At 43.0% G+C, this 26,570-nt stretch overlaps 1 protein-coding gene across 2 annotated transcripts in view; it reads left to right on the forward strand.

The window, feature by feature from the left end:
• kirrel3a (kirre like nephrin family adhesion molecule 3a) overlaps nucleotides 1-26,570 on the forward strand; it is a 275,377-nt gene that overhangs the window by 226,689 nt on the left and 22,118 nt on the right. The window contains exons 7-14 of one of the 2 annotated variants that reach the window (XM_071339326.1): nucleotides 1,359-1,507; nucleotides 2,212-2,348; nucleotides 3,703-3,829; nucleotides 5,847-5,947; nucleotides 15,437-15,635; nucleotides 20,260-20,367; nucleotides 25,184-25,267; nucleotides 26,112-26,221. In XM_071339326.1, coding sequence (XP_071195427.1) covers nucleotides 1,359-1,507; nucleotides 2,212-2,348; nucleotides 3,703-3,829; nucleotides 5,847-5,947; nucleotides 15,437-15,635; nucleotides 20,260-20,367; nucleotides 25,184-25,267; nucleotides 26,112-26,221 — 1,015 coding nt within the window. The remainder of the gene's footprint in view (nucleotides 1-1,358; nucleotides 1,508-2,211; nucleotides 2,349-3,702; nucleotides 3,830-5,846; nucleotides 5,948-15,436; nucleotides 15,636-20,259; nucleotides 20,368-25,183; nucleotides 25,268-26,111; nucleotides 26,222-26,570) is intronic. The other variant, XM_071339327.1, reaches the window with a different exon arrangement.

Consider the following 26,570-nt stretch of genomic DNA (forward strand, 5'->3'; position numbering starts at 1 on the left):
TATTATTCTACTGTGTAGAACATAGTAAAAATAAAGAAAAACCCTGGAATGAGTAGGTGTGTACAGACTTTTGACTGGTACTGTATGTATAGGTTGGGGCGCAGCCTGTGTTCACCCGATCTGACTTTGCTTTGGAAATTAGATGAAACTTCTCAAATGACATTCCACAATTGAGAAATGTTTCTGGAAGGGAATGTCGATATGAGTCAAGATGGCACATCGAAAGTGAATAGCGTGTTCTATTACTGTACATGAAGGTTGCTTCCCAAATGGCACCCTATTCCTTATGTAGGCTCTGGTAATAAATAATTGAAGTATATAGGGAATAAGGTGCCATTTGGGACGCAATCGTAGAGTTCCAACAATTGAACACAACACATGAAAACAGGACTTTTTGTTTTTGACAAGAAATCTAGGATATATCTGTGTTGTCTGTATTCACTGAGAATGTTCTGCATGTTCATAATCTTATTCTCTAAATTTGTACATCTATAACCAGGCCATCTTTTGAACCATAGCATTACAAACAACAAACAACAGCACATGTTGATGTTCTAAGATGTTCGTCCAAGTTAATTATGCATGATTCATCGCTCTTTTCACTCAGAATCCTCAAGTGATGTTTTGTTCCGATATATAGCCTGGCATACATAATAATTCATAACATTTATTCCAAACTGAGTCCTGTGTATTTATCCCTTCAACTTGTTCCCCTTCTGTCAATGTAAACAATAGTTCATTTGTTCGTGGGCCTGATCTGCCTATTAGTGACGGTGAGATATGCTTGTGCCGGGCAAGGTTCTTCACATAGACAATTTATTTATTCCTCAATAAAATGACTTCAGCATCAAAGTGGGCAAAAGACAGACACGAAGTGAGAGCACCTATATTATAACGCCCTCCTCCTCCTCCCCTCCTCCTCCGCCTCCTCCTCAACCAGGCTCCCAAGCAGCACGTGAATATGCTCAAATGAAGAAAAGAAAAAGCAATGCACCGAAACAACAAAAAAGCCACTTTTTCTTTTGTTGTTTCGCTATGCTCAGCGAATTGCAGACCACAGCAAGAATTTGCCCTTGAATGCAACACTTTTTCACTGGTTGCGTCCCAAATTGCACCATGTTTCCTATGTATTGCAATACCTGTGTCTTTGATATCCACCTCCAAAAGGGCTACTGGTTGGATGTCATAGCCCACATTGTCTTCCCTCTTCCCTTTTGTGACTGTGGAAGTTTCCCCAAGAGTGGTACAGATATAGGTACAGATCTAGGATCAGCTTCCCTCTCACATTACTAACATTAACCATTAGATCAGGGTCTAGGTCTAACTCTTCAACCTACTCTATTGTGGCCTATATTCAGATGGGCCAAAGGGGGCAGCATCATCAGAGAGGTGTCAGGTGACACCTATGAGGTCATTGTGGACCACTCCTTCTTCACCGAGCCTGTCTCCTGTGAGGTCACCAATGCCCTGGGCAGTACCAACATCAGCAGGAACGTGGACGTCTACTGTGAGTAGTAGTCCGCAAGCAACACACACACACTACCATGAGTAGTCCCTAAGAAAACACACTCAGGAACTATAACTAGCTAGCTACAGGCAGTTGGAATCACATCCACTACATGGATAGTCCCAAATAGAAGGTTTGTAGATGTTGAGCTAACTGTCAACAAGATTTCAACTAACTATCTACTATCCCTTGCCCTAACCTTATTCCTTACCCTAACATAACTCTAACCTTAATCCTAACTGTAACCCTAACCTTAATCGTTACCCTAACCTTAATCCAACTATAACCGTAACCTTAATCCTAATCATAACCGTAATGCTAACCCTAACCGTAACCCTAACCTTAATCCTAATCATAACCATAACCTTAACCATAACCTTAATCTTAACCATAACCGTAACCCTAACCTTAATCCTAATCATAACCATAACCTTAACCATAACCTTAATCTTAATTATAACCGTAACCCTAACCTTAATCCTAATCATAACCCTAACCTTAATCCTAATCATAACCCTAACCTTAATCCTAATCATAACCCTAACCTTAATCCTAACCATAACCGTAACCCTAACTCCACAAATTGTAATGTATCAACATAGTTGAAGTTATTAGCCTGTTGATACCATAGCTTGAGTATCTGTAGATCATCTATAGACGACTATTCAAATAAAGTGTAACCATTTCTGTTCCTGTGATTCCAGTTGGGCCCAGAATGGCTGCTGAGCCACAGTCCCTACAGGTGGACCAAGGATCAGATGCTATCTTCAACTGTGCCTGGACAGGAAACCCCTCCCTCACCATCGTGTGGATGAAACGCGGCTCTGGAGTGGTAGGAATTGTAATCACCATCATCCTTTCTATTATGCTTCTATTGCCAGTTGCATATTTTGCAAGACCCATTCCCTCTTAAGGGCAATAACATATTCTATTCTGTTCTATTATATTATATTCAGTTCTAATAAATTGTTATTCTATTCAATTCTATTCTAGCTTATCCTGTTCTAACCTATCCTGTTCTATCCTATCCTGTTCTAGCCTATCATGTTCTAGCTTATCCTGTTCTATCCTATCCTATCCTGTTCTATCCTATCCTGTTCTAGCCTATCCTGTTCTATCCTATCCTGCTCTAGCCTATCCTGTTCTATCCTATCCTGTTCTAGCCTATACTGTTCTATCCTATCCTGTTCTAGCCTATCCTGTTCTAGCCTATACTGTTCTAGCTTATCCTGTTCTATCCTATCCTGTTCTATTCTATCCTATCCTGTTCTATCCTATCCTGTTCTATCCTATCCTGTTCTAGCCTATACTGTTCTAGCTTATCCTGTTCTATCCTATCCTGTTCTAGTCTATCCTGTTCCATCCTATCCTGTTCTATCCTATCCTGTTCTAGCCTATCCTGTTCTATCCTATCCTGTTCTAGCCTATACTGTTCTAGCTTATCCTGTTCTATCCTATCCTGTTCTATTCAATCCTGTTCTATCCTATCCTTTTCTATCCTATCCTGTTCTATCCTATCCTGTTCTAGCCTATCCTGTTCTAGCCTATCCTGTTCTATCTTATCCTGTTCTATCCTATCCTGTTCTAGCCTATCCTGTTCTATCTTATCCTGTTCTATCCTATCCTGTTCTAGTCTATTCTATTGTCTTATTTTATTTTCTATTCTAAGATGTATTCTATTCTACAGGTATTCCTTTCTATACTGTGCCAATGCAGCTTTATTCTTCATTCACCTAGAGGTGAATGTCATGTACATGTGCATCAAATATGCTATTCTCTGTATTTATCCAGGAAAAGAACTTGTCATCAAATTCAGACATTTCAAGAGACTGATAGAAAAACTAGAAAAGGACCCAGACTCTCAACACATCACACTGTACCTTCATAATGGTATCGGTTAAAAAATAATCTATTTTACATGGTCCAGCGCTTTCAGTCTGTGGTATATGCAATTCCACCCATGCAGTTCATGTTGATATTCTGAGGTTAACATACCCTTTCATACCGTTTATTAAAGCAGTGGCTCAGGTGGCCTTGCAGACGACTAAGTGTGTGCCGCACTCTCCTTTTGGTGAGGGCTTATTGGGTTTTCGATTAGCTGATACAGGGGTTGGACGGAAGGACTCGGCTGCAGCCTTGAATTCAGAGATGACCGTTTTATCACCAGCCTGACCTTTGACCTTGATCCTCCACAGGTGCTTAGCAATGAGAACATCCTGACGCTAAAGGCGGTGAGGCAGGAGGATGCTGGGAAGTACGTATGTCGGGCGGTGGTCCCCCGAGTTGGAGCTGGAGAGAAGGAAGTGTCCCTCACTGTGAATGGTAAGTACATTTCACATGTGGATGAATGCTAAATTAATTTCCAAGTTCAATGTGGAAGTTGTTCCAAGCTTAGGGACATGTTTCAGGCTAGCTGGACTCAGGGACAACAAGGTAAAAGCGGAGACATATTTACACTAGGGGAGTCAAAATCAGTGGGTCATAATAACATAGTTTGCTTTTGACAGGATGAAAGAAAGCATTGATTTACAGCTAGGACTGTAACTTAGTATGTAAAAATGAACTATTAACTATTTCAATGAAAGGATATCTGTCATATCACAATGGCTGTCAATAATTGTTGATACCCAATTCTATCATAATATTGCCTAACCCTATCCTATTACAGATACGTTTTGATGTCTCAAGGCTTTCTGACATCAAAGCTTAGCCTAAATGTTGTCTTAAGACTTTCAATTGTTCCTTATCTTTCAAAGAGGAAACATTTTAAACATAAACATACTTAACATGTATTTTACATATTAGAAATATGTGTGTTATCTGAAAGGGAATAAAATGGTCATTGTCTGTTAGTGTTTCGTTAATATACTCAATGTCATTGACAATGACTTCACCTAGGAATGAGCATGTTGCACCAGAAATAAGCAGCAGAGGATAAATGTAATTAAAGGTGAAAAAGGTGATTAAACACGTCTTAACATCGATTGCAAATGGACTAATCTCCCAGCCTTATCTCAGTGCCGTGACAGCTGGCCAAGGCTAAATGAGAAGTTATTGCAACCTTTTTTAACTAATCAATAGATAGTAAACAAAGACAGTTGTTTAATATGCCTGAAGTCAAGGTCACACAATCGATGGCGAGCTCTATTGAATAACTCCTCCGTAGAAGAATAATTTCTTAAGCCGGGATATCATCATAAAATTCACGCCACAAGAATATGCAGGGTCGTAGGTAGCACCACAAAATGGCTGACTTGAAATTGTACTTTTTTCCCCCTCTCGCTTGCCAAAGGGGCTCTCTTATTGTCTGCTCTCATTGCAGGTTTAACGAGTCAATGAAAAGGGGTTCTGGAGGCATATAGACTGGCTGTTTTGATGAAAGCTTTCACCCTTGAGCCCATACAGTGTAATACAGTTCTGCTGTATTGAACCAATAAGATAGAGGTTTGGCTTTTATGAATTTCTCCTTCTTTGCAAAGGAGGCTTTTTCTATCCTTGAAGCTTCTGTTAGGAAGTCCATTATTTGACAAGCTGAAAAGGTGAAGCATTTGGCCTCATGGGTTTTCACACTAAACCCACCCATCACCATGGTTTCTAAGCGGAGGCTGATTGGACAGGTTATGGTTAAGAATGATATTGTACAGTGAAACTGTTTGGATTCCAGACTAATGAATCCTAGTTTCATTCCCCACTCCAATCACAAACAAGTGACACCTCCTCTCCTTCACCCTGTTTTCCTCCTCCGGCGACTCAGGAGAACTGCTCCAAGATAAAGTCATGGGAAATAAAGTTATCTAATTATAGCACTCTTTTGTGCTATAAGCTTTCTTTTGTCAGATCTCCCGAGTTCCCCCACAGGGCCCCTGTGTGAATACGTTTGGCTGTATTTAGAAGCCCATTTTGCACTGTAATGTTTGTTATTCTTATGGTCAGTAGTTCTGGAATTTGTAAGCTCTCCTTGACTTGGGAGGCTGTCAACGTCACACTGTGTCAGTCGAAGGTCACACGTTTCTAAGGTTTTCTTTCACAGGCGCAGGACTGCGAACTGGAATTACTTTGTTTTCTCTAGACCTCCGCTGTCCACCCAAACCTTCTACACTTCTTCTTCTCTTTCTTAGCCTTTAAGCAATGAAACAACCTTTTCATCACACCGTGAATCTCAACTTAAGAAAAACGAATTAAAATCTCATCATGAATAATTGCTCGTCTCCGTTTTATTGTAAACTAGAAAGTATTATAATGCATGTGGCCTTCGCCTTCCCCGCCATCTGATAGGCCGTTGATGTATGTGGGTGTTTTATTGGAATGATTGACTTATTTTCCCTTGGCCATGCTGTAGGTCCTCCCACTATCTCCAGCACCCAGACCCAGCAAGTCCTCTACGGGGAGAAGGGGCAGATCAAGTGTTTCATCCGCAGCACTCCTCCTCCCGACCGCATTGTGAGTAACACATCCCTCCTTCCTTCTAAAAACATGTATTTTATGTTCCAACCAACGAGGGACCTTATTGGTTTTAACATGATGAAGATGTGTACACGCCTCAAGTCAATCATTGACCAATAAATGACTGTGGACATTGGTTACACTTTATGAAATTATTGGTTACACTTTATTTTGATAGTCCGGATAGTCTACCTTTAGATGTACACAATGACTTATTGGCGTCCTTACCATTAACAGTATGGATTACTGTCTTACCTTGTAGACTGTATAGGGTAAGGAAATAATTATGGAATTTTGTAATTTGGGTGAAATATCCCTTTAAAGCAGTGCAAACCAAATGAATGAGCTTGACCTAAAGAAATAAGAAAGTAGGTCATATGAGGACATCCCTAAGGACCTAACGTAGAATAATCAACGGCAAAGAATACCCTAATGAATATCCTATCCTAAGGTAAACAAGATGGCGTAGTCCATAGAGAAAGATCTCATAGACGTGTAGGCTAGTAACGAAATACATTAAGGGAAGTGAAGGCAAATCAATTGAAAATTAGAAGTAATTATCCTCATTTAGATAACAGAGTATCAAGCTTTCCTGAAACAGACTAATATTTCCTTCATAGTGGAAATGGAGGGATTCATCCCATTCCTGAACTATACTAATCAGCAGAGGTGGGACCAAGTCACTATTATTCGATACACAAGCAAGTCTTAAGTCACAAGGTCCGAGTCTAAAATTGAGTCCCAGAGTAGAACGGGTCGAGTCTTGAGTCAAGTCCAAGTCGTGCATTCTAAGACAAGTCATGTCGAGTCAAGTTTTTGAAGTCAAGTTTCAAATCAAGTAAAAAAAATCTATACATGCAATGACTTGTTCAACCTCAAATCTGTGTCTATTTATTGAGGCTACCAGGCAGCCCTTTTCATTAGGCAGCCCTCAACACATTTTGAGTATGTAATTGTAAAATATGGACTTGTAGCAGTCGTAAGGGCATGAAATCAGCAAAAGGCAAGGCAGGTTGACGTGCTCAGAGTGTATATTTATTTACAGGTCACCTCTCCAGCTGCCTTATAGGCCACCTCTCGGTATCATACAAAATATACAAGTAGATTGACCAAATATACAGTGGCAATAGCCCAAAAGAAATAGGACAGGTTAAGCTTGATACAGAGGCTATCTGAATGGACACAGGTAGAGGGCAAGACTGCACAGCATCCACTTGAGAAACCAAATCAAATCTGTCTAAAAGGAGCTCAAACAGTTACATATAAGCACTTGGCCCAAGACCATACAATTACCCAATTGTCAATTACAACCAATAACATGGTTCTACAATGTAAAAGGCCATTTCCACCTCCATTGGTACATTCGTCTTAATCGGACTTAATGATTATTAATGATATTTCATCACGATTCATAAATGGAACAATAATTGTATCTTATTCACTGTAGACTGCTGACTCCAAAGCATGGCGTGCAGGCCAAGTAGCCTATTTCTATGCACACTGAGGCGCTCTTATTATGCACAACCAGAATGACAGAGACATAAGGACACAGACACACGGAACTCCGACAGAACCCTGGAAATATTAACAAAGGAAACCATACATTGAAGTAAATATACAGAACTTCTACCTCATGAGTCTTGCGAACGTTCATGTTCACAATAAACATCGGGCCCACTCAGAGGGTAAGAAATGGTAAATGAAAATGTATATCAAACATGAAACAGAAATGTCTTAAAGTATTGGAATAAATGGTACGGGGATGGAATGATGAAATGCTAGCAATTATTGTAGGATTAGATGGAATATAGATTTACCACATATGCATTTAAAATATATACAGTATATATTTTACCTTTATTTAACTAGGCAAGTCAGTTAAGAACAAATTCTTATTTTCAATGACGGCCTAGGAACAGTGGGTTAACTGCCTTGTTCAGGGGCAGAGCGACAGATTTTTACCTTGTCAGCTCGGGGATTCGATCTTGCAACCTTACAGTTACTAGTCCAATGCTCTAACCACTAGGCTACCTGTGAAAGAAACAGCAGACATTTCAACAACAGAACAAAGCGCTCTCCACTGGAGTTTGGAGTGCGCAAGTGAAGAGACACGCATCTTCGTCACAGTAATAATTCATTTCACAAACAAATTCCAAATGCAATCTTCATAAGTAAATTATTCATTTCAAGCCATTTTAGCATGCCAAAAGACCAATAGGCCTATGCTAGTAAGTGTTGCTTGATGCCCCATTGCTGGTGAGCTTGCAAAGTAAACAGTTAATATTCTTGATCACCAACACATTTTTGGAGCTGCATGTATTGTGCCAATCCTCTATGCCTACAATTTGATGTTTGTGCTGTACCCGATCCTATAGGGGAGACCGGGGATGGTTGTAACACAGGATAGTTGTAACACTTGCAACTCTTCCAATAAGAAGCGAGGTAGAATCATGTGATTCGCTGTGCACATGCTCAGTTTAATCCTAAACCCTCATGTGAAAAAGCAAGTCCCTGTGATAAACTCTGCAGATTCTATTGATGGAAATCTGATTTTGAGGTAAGAAAGTAATTGTTTTGACCAAATGTGTTTTTGTGATGCCATCAACTGCATTGTAGTTCCATTCATCAAACTTATATCAGGTTTATAACCAGTCTGTGTAGAGATATTTGATGCAAGTTAGCAATGCTAAAGTTTTAACATTTACCTGAAATGGACCTAGCTAATTAATGGCTGCAAGGGTCAGGGTTAGTTGTAACAATTTGTTAGAAAAGGTTACAACTAACCCAAGTAAAACTGAATGTTTTCTTTAACTTTCAGCATGCCTAGATCATGGAAAAGAAACACAGACAGGAGAGTAGCTTTCCGCACTTTGAAAAGAGCGTCAAATGATGTAGCAGAGCAGGGGAAGTCCATTAGATCTGTTGCAAAGTATGACATATGTCATGTGACGCTGTACAGATTCTGAAAAGAGAGAAAGTAGCTACTGGAGAAGGGGTCTTGAGAGCTTCCTCATGTAGGCTACTTTAGTGGAAACAGGAAACAAGTTGTCAGAGTATTTTTTGAGGGCAGCTGATTTATATTATGGATTGTCTCCCCGTGAGGTAAGCACTTGATAGGAATTAGTGAGGAGTAAGTCAGGGCAAAGTTAGCAGTTAATGTTGGTGGCAATTAATGTCAAGGGAGGGAGTACCAATGTAAATGATTCATGTAAAGTATTAAATGGGGGAGTATTGCATATGTTTTATTCTATTGTTACAGGTCAGGAAATGTGCCTACCAACTCGCTGTACAATATGGTTACAAGCATTCTCAGTCATGGGATGAGACCTCTATGGCGGGAGCAGACTGGTTCTCGTCTTACGTAAAGCGGTACCCTACTTTCTCCATTAGGAGTGCTGTTGCGGGCCACAAGTTTCAACAGAACAAATGTGGCAAAGTTTTTTAGCAAACTGGGAGAGGTGATAAATAAGTACAGCTTTGATGGCAATGCTATATGGAATGTTGACGAGACAGGAATAATCACAGTATCACCTGATAGAGTGGTCGTGAAACGTGGCACCAAACAGGTTGGCGCAATCACCTCAGCAGAAAGGGTACGCTAGTGTCAATGACGTGCTATAAATGCAATAGGAAACTCCCCCCAACTTTTGAAAATGGATCCGGATGGATGCAGGAGAATGACTTCCTCCTTTTCCTTGAACACTGCGCTAAACCTACCGGGCCAGCCTAGAAAAAAGGTGGTCCTTCTCCTTGACAACACCAGCTCACCGGTCTACCATTGATTTCTATAGGCACTCAAATCAAATCAAATTTTATTGGTCACATACACGTGATTAGCAGATGTTATTGCGGGTGTAGCGAAATGTTTGTGCTTCTAGCTCTGACAGTGCAGTAATATCTAACAAGTCATATCTAACAAATTACACAACATATACCCAATACACACAAATCTAAGTAGGAATGAATTAAGACTATATACATATGGACGAGCGATGTCAGAGCGGAACGGACTAAGATACAGTGGAATAGTATAGAAAACAGTTTATACATATGAGATGAGTAATGCAAGATATGTAAACATTAAGTGACTAAGATACCGTAGAATAGTATAGAATAGAGTATATACATATGAGATGAGTATTGCCAGATAAGTAAACATTATTAAAATGACTAGTGTTCCATTCCTTAAAGTCGCAAGTTATTCCTAGTCTATGCCTATAGGCAGCAGCCTCTAATGTGCTAGTGATGGCTGTTTAACAGTCTGATGGCCTTGAGATAGAAGCTGTTTTTCAGTCACTCGGTCCCAGCTTTGATGCACCTGTACTGACCTCGCCTTCTGGATGATAACGAGGCGAACAGACAGAGGCTCGGGTGGTTGATGTCCTTGATGATCTTTTTGGCCTTCCTGTGACATCGAGTGCTATAGGTGTCCTGGAGGGAGGGTAGTTTGCCCCCGGTAATGCATTGGGCAGACCGCACCACCCTCTGGAGAGCCTTGCGGTTGCGGGCGGTGCAGTTGCCGTACCAGGCGGTCATACAGCCCGACAGGATGCTTTCAATTGTGCATTTTAGATGACAAGCCACATTTCTTTAGCCTCCTCAGGTTGAAGAGGCTCTGTTGCACCTTCCTCACCACATTGTCTGTGTGGGTGGTCCAATTCGGTTTGTCAGTGATGTGTACACCAAGGAACTTGAAGCTTTCCACCTTCACCACTGCTGTCCCGTCGATGTGGATGTAGGTGTCCACCCTCTGCTGTTTCCTGAAGTCTACGATCATCTCCTTTGTTTTGTTGACGTTGAGTGAGAGGTGGTTTTCCAGGCACCACACTCTCAGTGCCCTCACCTCCTCCCTGTAGGCTGTCTCGTCATCATTGGTAATCAAGCCTACTACTATTGTGTTGTCTGCAAACTTGATGATTGAGTTGGAGGCATGCTTGGCCACTCAGTCATGGTGAACAGGGAGTACAGGACGGGGCTGAGCATGCACCCTTGTGGGGCACCAATGTTGAGGATCAGCGGAGTGGAGAGGATGTTTCCTACCTTCACCACCTGAGAGGTGGCCCGTCAGGAAGTCCAAGACCCAGTTGCACAGGGCAGGGTTCAAACCCAGGGCCTGGAGGTTAATGATGAGCTTGGAGGGTGCTATGATGTTGAATGCTGAGCTATAGTCAATAAACAGCATTCTTACATAGGTATTCCTCTTGTCCAGATGGGATAGGGCAGTATGCAGAGTGATGGAGATTGCATCGTCTATGGATCTATTGGAGCGGTAAGTGGGTCTAGGTTGGCAGGTAAGGGTGAGGTGATATGATCCTTGACAAGTCTCTCAAAGCACTTCATGATGACAGAGGTGAGTGCTACGGGGCGATAGTCATTCAATTCAGTTACCTTTGTTCTTGTACCCAAGAAGGCAATGGTGGCCATCTTGATGCATGTGGGGACAGCAGACTGGGATAGGGAGAGATTGAATATGCCCGTAAACACACCAGCCAGCTGGTCTGCACATGCTCTGAGGATGCGGCTAGGGATGCCGTCTGGGCCGGCAACCTTGCGAGGGTTAACTCGTTTAAATGTTTTACTCACGTCGGCCACGGAGAAGGAGAGCCCACAGTCCATGTTAGCGGGCCGCGTCAGTGGCACTGTGTTATCCTCAAAGTGTGCAAAGAATGTGTTTAGCCTGTCCGGAAGCAAGACGTCGGTCTCGGCGACGTGGCTGGTTTTCCTTTTGTAGTCCGTGATTGTCTGTAGTCCCTGCCACATACGTCTCATGTCTGAGCCATTGAACTGCGACTCCACTTTATCTCTATACTGACATTTACATTGTTTGATTGCCTTGCGGAGTGAATAACTATGCTGTTTATATTCTGCCATATTACCAGGCTTTTCCATGGTGAAATGCGGTGGTTCGCGCTTTCAGTTTCGCAGTTTCTGGATAGGGTAGGTTTTAATAGTCACAGTGGGTACAGTGGGTACTACATCTCCCATACACTTATGAACTCAGTCACCGTGTCCGTGTATATGTCTAGATTATTTTGCAAGCTACCCGGAACATATCCCAGTCCACGTGATCAAAACAATCCTGAAACGTGGATTCCGATTGTTCAGACCAGCGTTGAATAGTACAAAGCACGTGCAGTTCCTGTTTGAGTTTCTGCGGGAGGCGCAAGATGGAGTCGTGGTCAGATTTGGCGAAAGGAGGGTGAGGGAGAGCCTTGTAAGCATTCTGGAAGTTTGAAAAGCAATGGACGAGAGTCTTAGTTGCACGGGTAGGACAGTAAATATGTTGATAGAACTTTGGCAGCCTAGTCCTCAGATTTGCCTTGTTAAAATCCCTTGCTACAATAAATGCAGCCTCAGGATATGTGGTTTCCAGTTTGCATAAAGTCAAGTGAAGTTCTTTGAGGGCCGTCAAGGTTTCGGCTTGAGGTGGGATGTAAATGGCCATGGCGATGACGGAGGAGAATTCTCTTGGGAGATAATATGGTCGGCATTTAATTGTGAGGTATTCTAGGTCGGGTGAACAAAATGGCTTGAGTTCCTGTTTGTTCCTAGAATTACACCATGAGTTGTTAATCATGAAACACACCCCTCCGCCCTTCCGCTTCCTGGAGAGATATTTATTCCTGTCTGCGCTATGTACTGAGAATCCTGCTGGCTTTACCGACTCCGACAGAGTATCCCGAAAGAGCCATGTTCCTTGAAACAAAGTATGTTACAGGCCCCAATGTCTCTCTGGTAAGAAATCCTTGCTCTAAGCTCATCAACTTTGTTATCCAAAGACTGAACATTAGTGAGTAATATACTCGGAAGCGGTGGGTGGTGTGCATGCCTCCTAAGTCGAACCAGCAGGCCGCCTCGAGTGCCTCTCCTCCGTCTGCGATGTTTTGGGTTGGCCTCTGGAATAAGTTCAGTTGTTGTGTTCCAGGAAAGTCGTATTCCTGGTCGTAATGCTGGTAGTTCTGGTGAATTACCGCCACTAATATCCAATAGTTCTTCCCGGCTGTATGTAATGACACAAAATATTTCCTGAGCTAATAATGTTAAAAATAGTACATCAAATAACAAAATACTGCAAAGTTGTCTAAGAGCTAGTCGCGGCGATGCTGCCATCTCCGTCGGTGCAATCTTAGTTCTGGCATAGTCTTGCTTTATTTCCCCCCACACTGTTCACACAAGCTCCAGTCCCTGGACAGGAGTGTGTACGGGGCATTGAAGAAAATGGTGACCTCTGCCAGGGATGCCTGGATTGGATGAACCCCGGAAAGACCATGACTATATATGACATTCCAGGTCTTTGTCAAAACAGCACTTCCAGGTGCCACAACACCCACCAATGTACAGGCTGTGTTCAGGTGCACCGGCATTTGGTCATACAACGCTGATATATTTCAGGAATGTGACTTTGCACCCTCACTTGCCACTGATCTTTGTGCTCCAGCTGACACACTGACCTTGCCAGCTGCCTCCCAGGTCATCTCTCTAGCTGCTTTCCAGGCCACCTCTCCAGCTGCCTTCCAGGCCACCTCTCCAGCTTCCTCCCAGGTCACCTCTTCAGTCACATCTCAGGCCACTGTGACCACTGCTATCCAGGCCCCCTCTCCAACCACCTTCCAGGCCACCTCTCCAGTCACTTCACAGGGCACCTCCCCACATGTCTCAGGCTGTGGCTGGGAAATACCTGATTACTCTTCTGATATCAACCCAGTTGATGTACGCCCCTTCCAAAAAGCAGGGCCTAGTAAAATTCCAAGGAGGAGGAGGAGAAAAACAGAGATTTTGGAGAATACACCTATCAAGCAGGCACTGGAGGCGGGGCATAAAAAGTCAAGCACTCAGAACGCTTAAAAAATTGCCCTGTATAAAAAAACTGCTGTAAAGAAGCAAGCCAAGACAAACCACATTGAACAACAACAAAAACTGTCCTGCCTAAGAAAAAAGCCAAAACAAAGCATATTGAAGCAGAAGATTCAAATTCCTCCAACGAGGAAAACTTCTGCATTGTGTGCATGGAGCACTTTAACAAGTCCAAGGAGGTCTGGGATGAGTGCTGGGAATGCAAATTATGGGCCCACCAAGCCTGTACCCCAAGACAGCCATAACACTGTCACAGCTGTGACTCTGATTAAGTCCAACATTCACACACAGAGACACACAGAGACACACAGAGACACACAGAGACACACAGAGACACACAGAGACACACACACACACACACACACACACACACACACACACACACACACACACACACACACACACACACACACACACACACACACAACAAACGTTCAGGTGTTTAGTTTAGCCTAGTTGTTGAGAAAGGCCATTTAGTAAAGTGTAAAATAACAAACATTTTATTATTTATATTGATTATTATTTCTGTATATTGATGAGTATTTCTGCCAAACAAAATGTTAAACATGGCAATGTTGCTCTCATGGTCTCAAAAAAGGAGTTCAATAATTAGTTGCATGTCATGATTTATGCACTTTGTCATTCTGTTACAATTCACCCCAAGCACTGTTACAACTAACCCAGACCATGGGGTAAATTGTAACACTTTACTACTTGTATATAAGACAACACCATGCATTTGCAGTTTTATTTACATATATAATAACCAAACCAATTTGTAAAGGACAGATGTAGGTTGTTTGTATCAAGTTTTGAATATACTTCCATAAACGATCTCTGCGAAACTGAGGAAAAGGTGAAAAGTGCTACACCCATCCCCGGTCTCTCCTAGCTGTACAGCAAATCAGTAATATGTTCGGTAGCTCACACGGCCTGTGTTGTTTGACCGTTTGGTGGTCCAATCAGAGAGTGTGCATTTTACTAGACAATCTGTTGTAGGGCGTTGCTGCGGCTACTGTCTCTGGCTGCATGGAGAGAAGGCTAATCCGCGGAGTGACAACGTTACAAAACCTGGCCAGGTTATTTCAAGTCATCAGTCTCAAGTTAATGTTGAGTCCCGGGTCTTGAGGCTCCAAGTCGAATTCAAGTCTCTATGTGGCTCTCTCCAGTACACGGAGGGCTTACAGATGTCACCCTGTCAAACTAGCAGAGGCTTAGTGGCCCAAATTGAAGTAATCAGATGAGTGATTGGTGTGATCCTTGTTGTGTTCCTAATGGCACCCTATTCCCTATGCAGTACACTACTTTAGACCAATTCCTATGGTCAAAATAAGAGCACTATATAGGAAATAGGGTCCCATTTAGGACATAACACCTGACTTTGTATGCAGATAGTACATTGACAGGCATTTAACCAACCCAAAGGCGGATTATGCCCTTTATCTTTAATGCCCCAATAGGTCGTGTTGGCAGGTTGGTTGGTTTCTGTCAGGTGTGTGTGTGTGTGTGTGTTGTGTGTGTGTGTGTGTGTGTGTGTGTGTGTGTGTTTCGAGCATATGTGGCAGTGTTAATGTGTGCTTGTGTCCTCTTCTATACTGTAACGTATAATTCTCATTGCTTTGTCTGCCACAGGCCTGGTCGTGGAAGGAGACAGTCTTGGAGTCGGGGACGTCTGGCCGATACACGGTGGAGACAGTAAGCTCTGAGGAGGGGGTCATCTCCACCCTCACCATGAGTAACATCGTCCCTGCTGACTTTCAAACCATCTATAACTGCACCGCCTGGAACAGCTTTGGGTCCGACACAGAGATAATTCGACTGAAGGAACAAGGTACACCAACTCCCTTTGTACCTCTAGTGGCCTCATGTGTGGAATGTTATACATTTTTTTCATAATTTCATAGTTAACTTCTACTTGCTACTCATCCCGGATCCGGGAGCACCCCCGTCAGTAAAAAAGCTGACTAGCATAGCCTAGCATAGCGTCACAAGTAAATACTAGCATCTAAATATCATTAAATCACAAGTCCAAGACACCAGATGAAAGATACAGATCTTGTGAATCCAGCCATCATTTCTGATTTTTAAAATGTTTTACAGGGAAGACACAATATGTAAATCTATTAGCTAACCACGATAGCAAAAGACACACCATTTTTTTCCTGCATGGGCAGCTATCACAATTTCGACCAAATAAAGATATATATAGCCACTAACCAAGAAAAAACTTCATAAGATGACAGTCTGATAACATATTTATTGTATAGCATATGTTTTTTTAGAAAAATGTGCATATTTCAGGTATAAATCACAGTTCTACTTTGCAGCTGCAATCTGAAATAGCGTTGGAAGCAGCCGGAATAATTACAGAGACCGACGTCAATTACCTAAATACTCATCCTAAAACATTTCTGAAAAATACACAGCATACAGAAAATGAAAGACCAACATCTTGTGAATCCAGCCAATATTTCAGATTTTTCAAGTGTTTTACAGCGAAAACACAATATAGCATTATATTAGCTTACCACCATAGCCAGAAACACAAGCAATTTACCAGCAGCACAGGTTAGCGATCGTAACAATACAGCAAAAGATATATAATTTTGGACTAACCTTGATATACTTCATCAGATGACAGTCCTGTAACATCATATTACACAATGCATATAGGTTTTGTTCGAAAATGTGCATATTTAGCAGCACAAATCGTTGTTATTCAATGTGATCAATGGCAACAGGTCATGCATTCTGGCCGGCGCCATCTTGGAAAGGCACCCTAATCTAATCAATAAATAATCGTAAACTTGACTAAAAAATACAGGTTGGACAGCAAATGAAAGATGCATTAGTTATTAATGCAACCGCTGAGTTCGATTTTAAAAATTAACGTTACTAGACATACAGTGTGCGTTACAGCCAGACTAGTGCCGCAATAATGGCGGACAAATGCGTTTACATTTTTCCACATAAATACGGAATAACATCATAAATAGCTCTTACTTTTGGACGAGCTTCCATCCAGAATCTTGGGCAAGGTGTCCTTTGTCCAAAAGAATTGTTGCTTGGTTGTAAAACGTCGTCTTCAACTTCGGAATTAGCAGCTAACAATAGCCATGTGGAGCAGACATGCCCAAATCCTCAAAACGCAATACTAAGGAAATTCCGAAAATAGCAATATACTCGCATAAACTGATATAACTCGGTTTAAAATAACTTCGTTATGATGTTTCTAACACCTATATCGAATTAAATTACAGACGGAAACATCTAAGGCCGATAACTGAGCGTTCCAAAATTTCATCCTAAGGTCTTGCTTCGCGTCATGACGAACGACAAAAAGAGAGGTCCCTTCGTTCCTTGGAGCTTTATAAGCTCTGAGATCTACGTAGACACTCCATTCCAATTCTCATTGGTTACTGACATCCAGGGGAAGGCGGGTGCAGTTCATGTCGACCCATAGGATACATACAGAGTTTTAAACTGATCTGAGAACAGAGCCTCGTTTTCAGACCTTCGCAGTTCCTGTCATGATTTTTGCTGCAGAACGAGTTCTGTTTCACCCACAGACATAATTCAAACGGTTTTAGAAACTAGAGATTGTTTTCTATCCAATAGTAATAATAATATGCATATTGTACGAGCAAGATTTGAGTACGAGGCAGTTTAATTTGGGAACGCTAAATGTCGAAGTTGAAACAGCACCCCCTGTAGTGACAAAAGGTTTTAAAGTATTTTTTTGTTTTTGAACCCATTACAGTTTAGTTTATGCCCTGTCTAAGCCGGGGCTCTGGTACTGGGGACCTTCAGAAAACTATTGTGAGGTCTGTGGGTCTCCTAAAGCAAAACAACTAAAATGTACGTATTCGTGAGAGTCCACCTTTCCACAGAGGGGTCAGATTAGTGTGTAGCCAAAACTGTTCGGATGCTACAGACAGAAATTGGCAGATCGGCTGTATCAACTTCAGACGAGTCCCAAGACGCTTGTGGGGGTCGTAGAACAAAACGGAGAACAGTTCGTGAGAGTCTCATCTTTCTATAATAGTTTGCAGGCCAAACCGTTCGGACGCTACAGATAATTTTGTGAGAAGACAGATTTTTGGGATGTCTCATGGTCTGCCAAATAGCGCTCTAGCTCTGTCACCTTTCACCGCAGATGCGAATGTGCGAGATCGGCAGAAGCTGTGGATTGAGACGCATCCAATGCAAAAGAGATATCTCTACATTAAACTGACAGAATTTTATGGAGATTTTATGTTAATGATAATACAATCTAGCACACAGCCATGCAATCTCCATATACAAAAATTGGCAGTAGAATGGCCCGTATTGAAGAGCTCAGTGACTTTCAACATGGCACCGTCATAGGATGCCACCTTCCAACAAGTTAGTTCATCAAATTTCTGCCCTGCTCTAGCTGCCCCGATCAACCGTAAGTGGATACGTCTAGGAGCAGCAATGGCTCAGCCGCGAAGTGGTAGGCCACACAAGCTCTCAGAATGGAACCACCGAGCGCTGAAAAGCGCAAAAAGTAAAAATCGTCTGTCCTCAGTTGCAATATTCACTATCAAGAACTGTTCGTCAAGACCTTCATGAAATGGGTTTTTGGGGCAGAGTAGCCGCATACAAGCCTAAGATCACCATGCGCAATGCCAATCGTCGGGTGGAGTGGTGTAAAGCTCGCTGCCATTGAACTCTGGAGCAGTGGAAACGAGTTTTCTGGCTTCGCCATCTGGCAGTCCGACAGACGAATCTGGGTTTGGCGGATGCCAGGAGAACGCTACCTGCCCCAATGCATAGTGCCAACTGTAAAGTTTGGTGGAGGAGGAATAATGGTCTGGTTTTTTTTTCATGGTTCGTGCTAGGTCACTTAGTGCCAGTGAAGAGAAATCTTAACGCTACAGCATACAGTAACATCCTAGACAATTTTTGTCAAGTTTGGGATTGGCCCTTTCCTGTTTCAGCATGACAATGCCCCTGTGCACAAAGCGAGGTCCATACAGAAATGTTTTTTTTTTGCGTGTGTAAAAACTTGACTGGCCTACACAGAGTCCTGACCTCAACCCCATCGAACACTTTTGGGATGAATTGGAACGGCGACTGCGAGCCAGGCCTAATTGCCCAATATCAGTGCCCAACCTCACTAATGCTCTTGTGGCTGAATGGAAGCAAGTCCCTGCAGCAATGTTCCAACTTCTAATGGAAAGCCTTCCCAGAAGAGTGGAGGCTGTTATAGCAGCAACGGCGGGGGCTAAATCCATATTAATACTCATGAATTTGGAATGTGATGTTCGACAACCACCTGTCCACATACTTTTGGCCATGTAGTGTACATGATCCCAGGCACTGGACATTTTTGTTACTGAAAAACTGTGGGCATATTGTACCATGTGGTAAAAATGTTTAAACAACTGTTGTGGTAGTGTTAAATATGTTTTCTGTCATAACTTTTTTATGTTCTCAGAATGTTTATGCAGTCAACAGCTGTGTTAGTTATACAACAAGTGTGGTCTGTGTGTGTACATGTAGGTGGGTAGGTGTGAGAGAGAATGTGTATGAGACAGAGATTTGGGGTCTGAGAGAAAGTGGGCATATTAAAGTAATAGAAAGAGAGTTGTAGAGTGTTTGTGGAAGTGGAAGTGCAACTATGCCTGGGAGAGATTAAGGATATTGCCGTGATTACTTCATGCATGAGGGCAATGCCTCCGTGATAAGTCTTTTACTTGGGTAAATGTCAACAATTTCAATCTGTGAAATCCTGTAATGGTATTTAGATGTATTCAGAACTCCAATTTGTAATCTAATTTACAACGCCTCAATTGGTTACAGCTTAACATATGATTTCTTTGAAATATGTATTTGACCTGAGATTATTTTTTTCATTCATTTCCTCCTTTTATCTATTAGGTTTCTCCCTTCCAAAGCTCCAAACTATCTGTTTTCAAAGGGATCGTCGAAATGCCAATTCTGTAACAATGAATTTAAATGAAAGATCTTACTAAAGTCAACCATGCTCTTGAATTAATTAACTAGATATTCACTAGCCACAGGGTTATACACTCATCTTTGAGACAGCTCAGTTTAAAAAATCAACCCCTACAGCCTATGAACCTATTCACAACATTTAGGACACCATTTGTTACAAAGCTGTAAACCTCTCAGCCATTTGAAGTAAATGTAAATAATGGGTGTCAAGATTGTCAGTGCTGTAAATGGTACTGTAAAAGGTTTTCACTATTTGCCATTCACCAGTCGTGTTCACCTTTGCATTAGCAAGGACACAGTTCAACATACAGTAAGCGTTAGCCTTGGTGTATATCACATGATGTAGGCCTACCCGAGTCCAACTGCATGACGAAACCACCTCTGTACGGTGCCTATATCAGGACAGCCTCAGTCTCATCAGAACTCCTAATATGGCCAATGGCCAATGTCTTTTTTCCATGTCTTCTCAGAGTCCCTCCGATTGGCTGTCATCATAGGAGTGGCTGTGGGAGCGTTCCTCGCCCTCATTGTCCTCATGGGCACATTGGGTGCCTTCTGCTGTGCCCGCTTCCAGAGGAGTAAGTGCATTTTAAAACCTATCCTTTCTGGTACAGCCAAAGCGTTCAATAGACACAATCAAATGGTGTTGTTTTTTCATGTACAATCTGTGCAGATCAAAATGCTCTGTAGTGCTTAGAATGATTTGCATTGGAATGTTAAGCGTAATGGTTTTAGGATATCAACTCATCACTGTAAGAACATATGTCAAATCCTTTGAGAGGACACATTTTATGGGACAACAATCTAAACCTGAAACTATGGTACTTGTATATTCATTCCTCTCTTTAAATCATATATACTATGTATTGCCCAACATGCCCATTTTAGGACCGAAAAAGCTGAGAGTTATCTGCAGCTAGACTCTAACATAATATTTCTTGCTTGACACTGTCTGTCACCCAATTGTATAAATGTCCCATTAGATGGGAGCTAGTGCCTTAAAGGAGAATTAGATTTTTTTACAACCAAATCTCAATTTTTTGTGTCAATGGCAAGTTATAGAAGGGTCCAGTCACCATTTTGTGATTTCACGTTTCTGAGAAACTTACCCCAAACAGCAAATCACTTCCTCATCCACATTGTGTAGTATTGCGGCCGGAAAAAACATGGCTCCTAAAACACCCAAATACGTAATTTAAAAGAGCTCTCATTATAGTGATGCAGGTCTTTAGATGTTGTACACATGAAATTGTGTCATTCCAAACTTTATCCGCAGCGTTATATTCCATTTTGTAGCAGCTCGGGCTATACCTCTCTGTCCAATCTATAAATAACTGCTAAAATAAAGGAAACACTTGAGTACATAAGGATATAAAGTACATTGAAAGCATGCGGTTCTTCCACACATGAAGTTCCAGACACTCTGCCAAAGACGCATTGAAGCTGTTCTGGCGGCTCGTGGTGGCACAACGCCCTATTAAGACGCTTTTTTTCTTTATTTTGGTTTAAAAGGGAATATAACATTGCGGATAAAGTTTGTAATGACACAATTTCATGTGTAGAACATCGAAAGACCTGCCTCACTATACTGAGAGCTTAGCCATTTCTAAAATAACGTATTTGGGTGTTTTTGGAGCATTTGTTCGTGTTTTTTCAGGGCCCCCATACTACACAACAAGGATGAGAAGGTGATTTGCTGTTTGGGGTACAGTACTGTAAAAAAAAAAAAAAAAGTGAAATCACAAAAAAGGTGTGTGTACCCTTCTATAACATGCCATTTACATCACAAATGGAGATGTGGTTGTAAAAAGGCAAACTTCTCCTTTAAAGCAATATCCTTATCTGATATAAAACACACCCTACACAGTGGAGTGCCGTGAAGGCTCCTCAGAGGAGGAAGGGGAGGACCATACTCCTCAGTGATTTTCAGAAAAAGTTGTAAAATGTAAAACATTTAAAAAGTTATCTTTTTTAGATACAACTATACTAAATGTAATCACGTCACCAAATATTTGATTGAAACATTCTACTTTGCAATGAAGGTCTACAGTAGCCTCAACATCACTGTGTAGGGTAGCACCATGGTGTAGCCGGAGAACAGCTAGCTTCCATCCTCCTCTGGGTACACTGACTTCAATACAAAATCTAGATTGCTCATGGTTCTCACCCCCTACCATAGACTTACACGTTAATTATGACAACTTCAGGAGGATGTCCTCCAACCTATCAGAGCTCTTGCATTACGAACTGACATGTTGTCCACCCAATCAAAGGATCTAGTACTGAAAGAATAAAATACAGCTAACTAGCACTGCAGTGCATAAATTGTTGTGAGTAGTTGACTCAAAGAGAGAGAGAGACAATAGGTGAACAGTTTTGAACAAATTAATTTCTTCCAAAATGAAGGAAAACCAAGAGAGAGAGAGAGAGATAGAGAGAGATTTCTTCATTTTTTTTCACTTTTTGTTTCCCTTACTTAAATAGTAAATGCAGCAAGCTAGTTTAGCCTACTCAAACACCCTTCTAAAACAGAGGGATGCTATGTTAGCAAGCTGGCTATGACTATCCAAAACAAAACTGGAACTCTTCCAAGTTAGGGTAAGCTTTTGGTTTTACTAATTTATGTCCACCGGGGCCCGCCAGTGTAAGTGCTAAACTGCTTACTGCCTGTACACTGTAATGTTACTGCATGATTGTAGCAGGTTTACTAACGTGTTAGTTCTATTAGCTATGTTGACTATGACGTTACTTTAGCTAATATGGTGACAACAATGTAGGATGTGTGTAGCAGTTATGAAATTGTTTGGCTTGGAAAGGTTTTTCGCTTGGTCACATACAGTGCATTGAAATCCACAAGCGACAAGGGGCAGAGGAGAGAGGAGGAGAGGGCATAGATGGTGAGAGGGCATAGATGTGAGAAGGAGTACAACGTGCTTGTTATGAAAGTGAACTGTATTTACAGGGGGTATATTCATTCCACCAATTATTTTGAAAAGATTTCTTAAACAGAACAAAACGGGGATAAACACACCTGAATTTGTCCAATAGAAACTCTCGTTTGCAACTGTTGGACTAATGATTACGCCCTATATTAGCTAGATGCAGGCAATAATAATATAATGTCCATGTGTCACTGTCTGTCACCTCAAATGTTTCTCTCGACCTGTGTGCACCTACGTTGTAAACTTTCATTCATAGACTAGGTTGTAGCAACCTTATGATGAGTATAGGGAACAGTTGAGGATCATTGTCAGAGCGTGACTGGGGGGGTTATCTAGTTTATAGATTTCTATGTTGGTGGTTTGTGTGGTTCCCAATTAGAGGCAGCTGGTAATCGTGAAAATGAAAACCCCAAGATTTGTTTGGGGGGGGGGGGGGCACATGGAGCTGGCGGTCGAGCAGCGGAGAGTGCCAGAGCCTGTTTGGGAGTCGGAGGAGGAATTTGATGAAAGATTCCGGAGAGAGGTGGTAGCGATGAGAATGCTGCCATACAGGCGTGCTGAAGAGCGTGACACCAGTCCGGTGCCATCTGCACCGGTTTCATGCATCAGGCCTCCAGTGCGCCTCCCCAGTCCGGTACGTCCTGTGCCTCCTCCTCGCACTCGCCCTGAAGTGCGTGTCACCAGTCCGGTGCCACCTGTGCCGGATCCACGCATCAGGCCTCCAGTGCGCCTCCCCAGTCCGGTACGTCCTGTGCCCGCTCCCCGCACTCTCCCTGAAGTGCGTATCACCAGTCCGGTGCAACCTGTACCGGCCCCAAGCATCAGGCCTCCAGTGCGCCTCCCCAGTCTGGTACGTCCTGTGCCTCCTCCTCGCATTCGCCCTGAAGTGTGTGTCACCAGTCCGGTGCCACCTGTACCGGCTCCACGCACTCGGCCTCCAGTGCGCATTCACAGTCCAGAGCTTCCGGCGACGGTCCCCAGCCCAGAGCTTCCGGCAACGGTCCCCAGTCCAGAGCTTCCGGTGACGGTTCACAGTCCAGAGCTTCCGGTGACGGTTCACAGTCCAGAGCTTCCGGCGACTTTCCCCAGTCCAGAGCTTCCGGCGACGGTTCACAGTCCAGAGCTTCCGGAGACGGTTCACAGTCCAGAGCTTCCGGAGACGGTTCACAGTCCAGAGCCTCCGGCCACGGTTCCCAGTCCAGAGTTTCCGGCGACGGCTCCCAGTCCAGAGCTTCCGGCGACGGTTCCTAGTCCAGACCTCCCGGCGATGTTTCACGGTCCGGAACCTCCCGGCGACGGTCCACGGTCCGGATCCTCCCGCGACGGTCAACGGTCCGGAACCTCCTGCGACGGTCATCGGTCCGGAACCTCCAGCGACGGTCAACGGTCCGGAACCTCCAGCGACGGTCAACGGTCCGGAACCTCCAGCGACGGTCAACGGTCCGGAACTTCCAGGCAAGGCGTACAGTCCTGTTCCAGGGCGGGAATCTTCCTCTGCGCCGATGTCCAGTCCAGGCACGGCGTCCAGTCCCACTCCATTGCAGGAGCCTTCCTCTGCGCCGGTGCCAAGTCCAGGCACGGCGTCCAGTCCCGCTCCAAGGCCGGAGCCTTCCTCTGCGCCGGTGCCCAGTCCAGGCACGGCGTCCAGTCCCGCTCCATGGCCGGAGCCTTCCTCTGCACCGATGCCCAGTCCAGGCACGGCGGCCAACTCAGCTCCATGGCCGGAGCCTTCCTCTACCCGGCTCCATGGCCGGACCCGTGGTCTGGGCGGGGGCAAAGACCCGCACCGGAGCCGCCACCGACACTAGTCACCCCCCCACCCTCCTCATTTGGTTTCAGGTTTTGCAGCCGGAGTCCTTACCTTTGGGGGGGATACTGTCATGCCCTAACCATAGAGAGCCCTCGGTTCTCTATGGTGTTTAGGTGAGAGTGTGACTGGGGGGGTTATCTAGTTTATAGATTTCTAGGTTGGTGGTTTGTGTTTTTCCCAATTAGAGGCAGCTGGTAATCGTTGCCTCTGATTGGGGATCATATTTAGGTAGGCTTTTTCCCCACCTGCATTTGTGGGATATTGTTTGTGTTAGTGTGTTTGAGCACTACGTCGTCACGGTCTTTGTAAGTTTTGTTATTTTGTTTCTAGTTTCACTTTGTAATTAAAGATGTGGAACTCAATTCACGCTGCGCCTTGGTCCGCTCATTTCCAAAATCGTGACAATCATGTAGTAGCCTAAAACTATCGCTATTACATTGAACTGTGTGAATGGAATAGGAATGACAGTCGTCTAATATGCTGTAATAGAAATCAGGCCATGCACATTAAAACCCAAAATTGGTCCTCCCCCATCTTAAATGGCACTGACCGCCGCTGGTTGAGTGTAGTGATACAGCGCTCATATATACGGTCAATGTAGACTGCTGTTAACCTTGTTGTTGCTGTTGTTGTTTACCACAGAAGACGTTCACCTCGTCATGTCCTCCTTACCCGTATCCATCTCCTCTCGCCAGAGAGACCTGGCAGGCAAAATTAAAACAGAGAGTAAGTAACCCTTGTATATGATCTTACCATATCATAGGCTGTCGATAAAGTGTATTTTACTAGTGCCATGCATAAGTGCTACAGAAATATTAATGTGTATAATGTCCATGAATGACAGCAGTCACTGCTGTCTGTTTAGGAATAAGGATCCTGCCAACATAAGGATATGATTGTATATGAAAGTTATCACCAATTTCAATGACACTCAAGTATACAGTGCTCTATATAATGTCCATAACACATAAATAAGCAGCACATGACACCTTATAATCGAATCATTCATACATGCGTCTGGCATACCCTGTGTCAACTGCCGGCGGTTAATATTTACACACATGAGGATTTATGGTTAGGAGTTAAGCATTATGCATGTATTCAATGTATTCTTTGGCACACATAGCCCTAGCACTGAAGGGTTGCTCATTTTTAAGCCTATATCATGTTCTATAAAGATTCATAATGTGGCTTAACTGGGTGACATACCCATCAATGTATTTGTTCCTATTTATTAATATTTTATAGCGCATGAAATATGGTTATAGATGATTTGTGACCCATTTATGCAGTGCTTATGAAGCCTACATAAGATGCACTTCAAATAAAGCAGGACCCAGTTTTGTAATGAGCTGTGACTGCTGTGGGAGTGTAGAATAGTTTCAGTCCACCAAAGAACATGTTATGATGCTGATGCTGTCTGTGGTCTGGCTGTGGAGCTAAGGGACTCTCCAAGCTCCCATCAAGAGATCTAAGGGGCCACAGCTTTTAAAGCCGCTCGGATGTGGTATGATGCGGTGCCAGAGGACTTCTGTCAGTGGTGCCAATCAGTTTCCCTGTCTCTCTACAGATCTCAAAGGAGTGGGTTTGGCAAAAAACGACATCCGGGTGGAGATTGTTCACAAGGATCACAACGTAGCGCGGGAAACAGAGGAGCACACAGCAATCAAGCAGATGATGGTGAGTTGAACGCTACTCATCTCTCCTCTCTGCATGTAATTTACGAGTCCATCGATAGTACATCTGAATTGATTGAAAATGTTCTAATCAACAGTTCATTGAAGAACATTTTCCATTCTACAGTACATCTATCTAACAGACTTACTGCAAACACAGTAACCCAAAGATCTAATTTAGACATGGCATTTTACTGAGGGATGTAGCATTAAAAAAGAAAAGTGGGTTAACCCTGAAAACAGACAGCCATGCTTATTTAATGTAAATAGGCACGTAAATGCTATTAACCAAATAAAAACAGTGTTTGCATGCGTTTACCCTCCACTACACCCCTGATAGTACATGAATATCA

Source organism: Salvelinus alpinus, chromosome 13 (assembly GCF_045679555.1).
Source record: "Salvelinus alpinus chromosome 13, SLU_Salpinus.1, whole genome shotgun sequence".
NCBI lineage: Eukaryota > Metazoa > Chordata > Actinopteri > Salmoniformes > Salmonidae > Salvelinus > Salvelinus alpinus.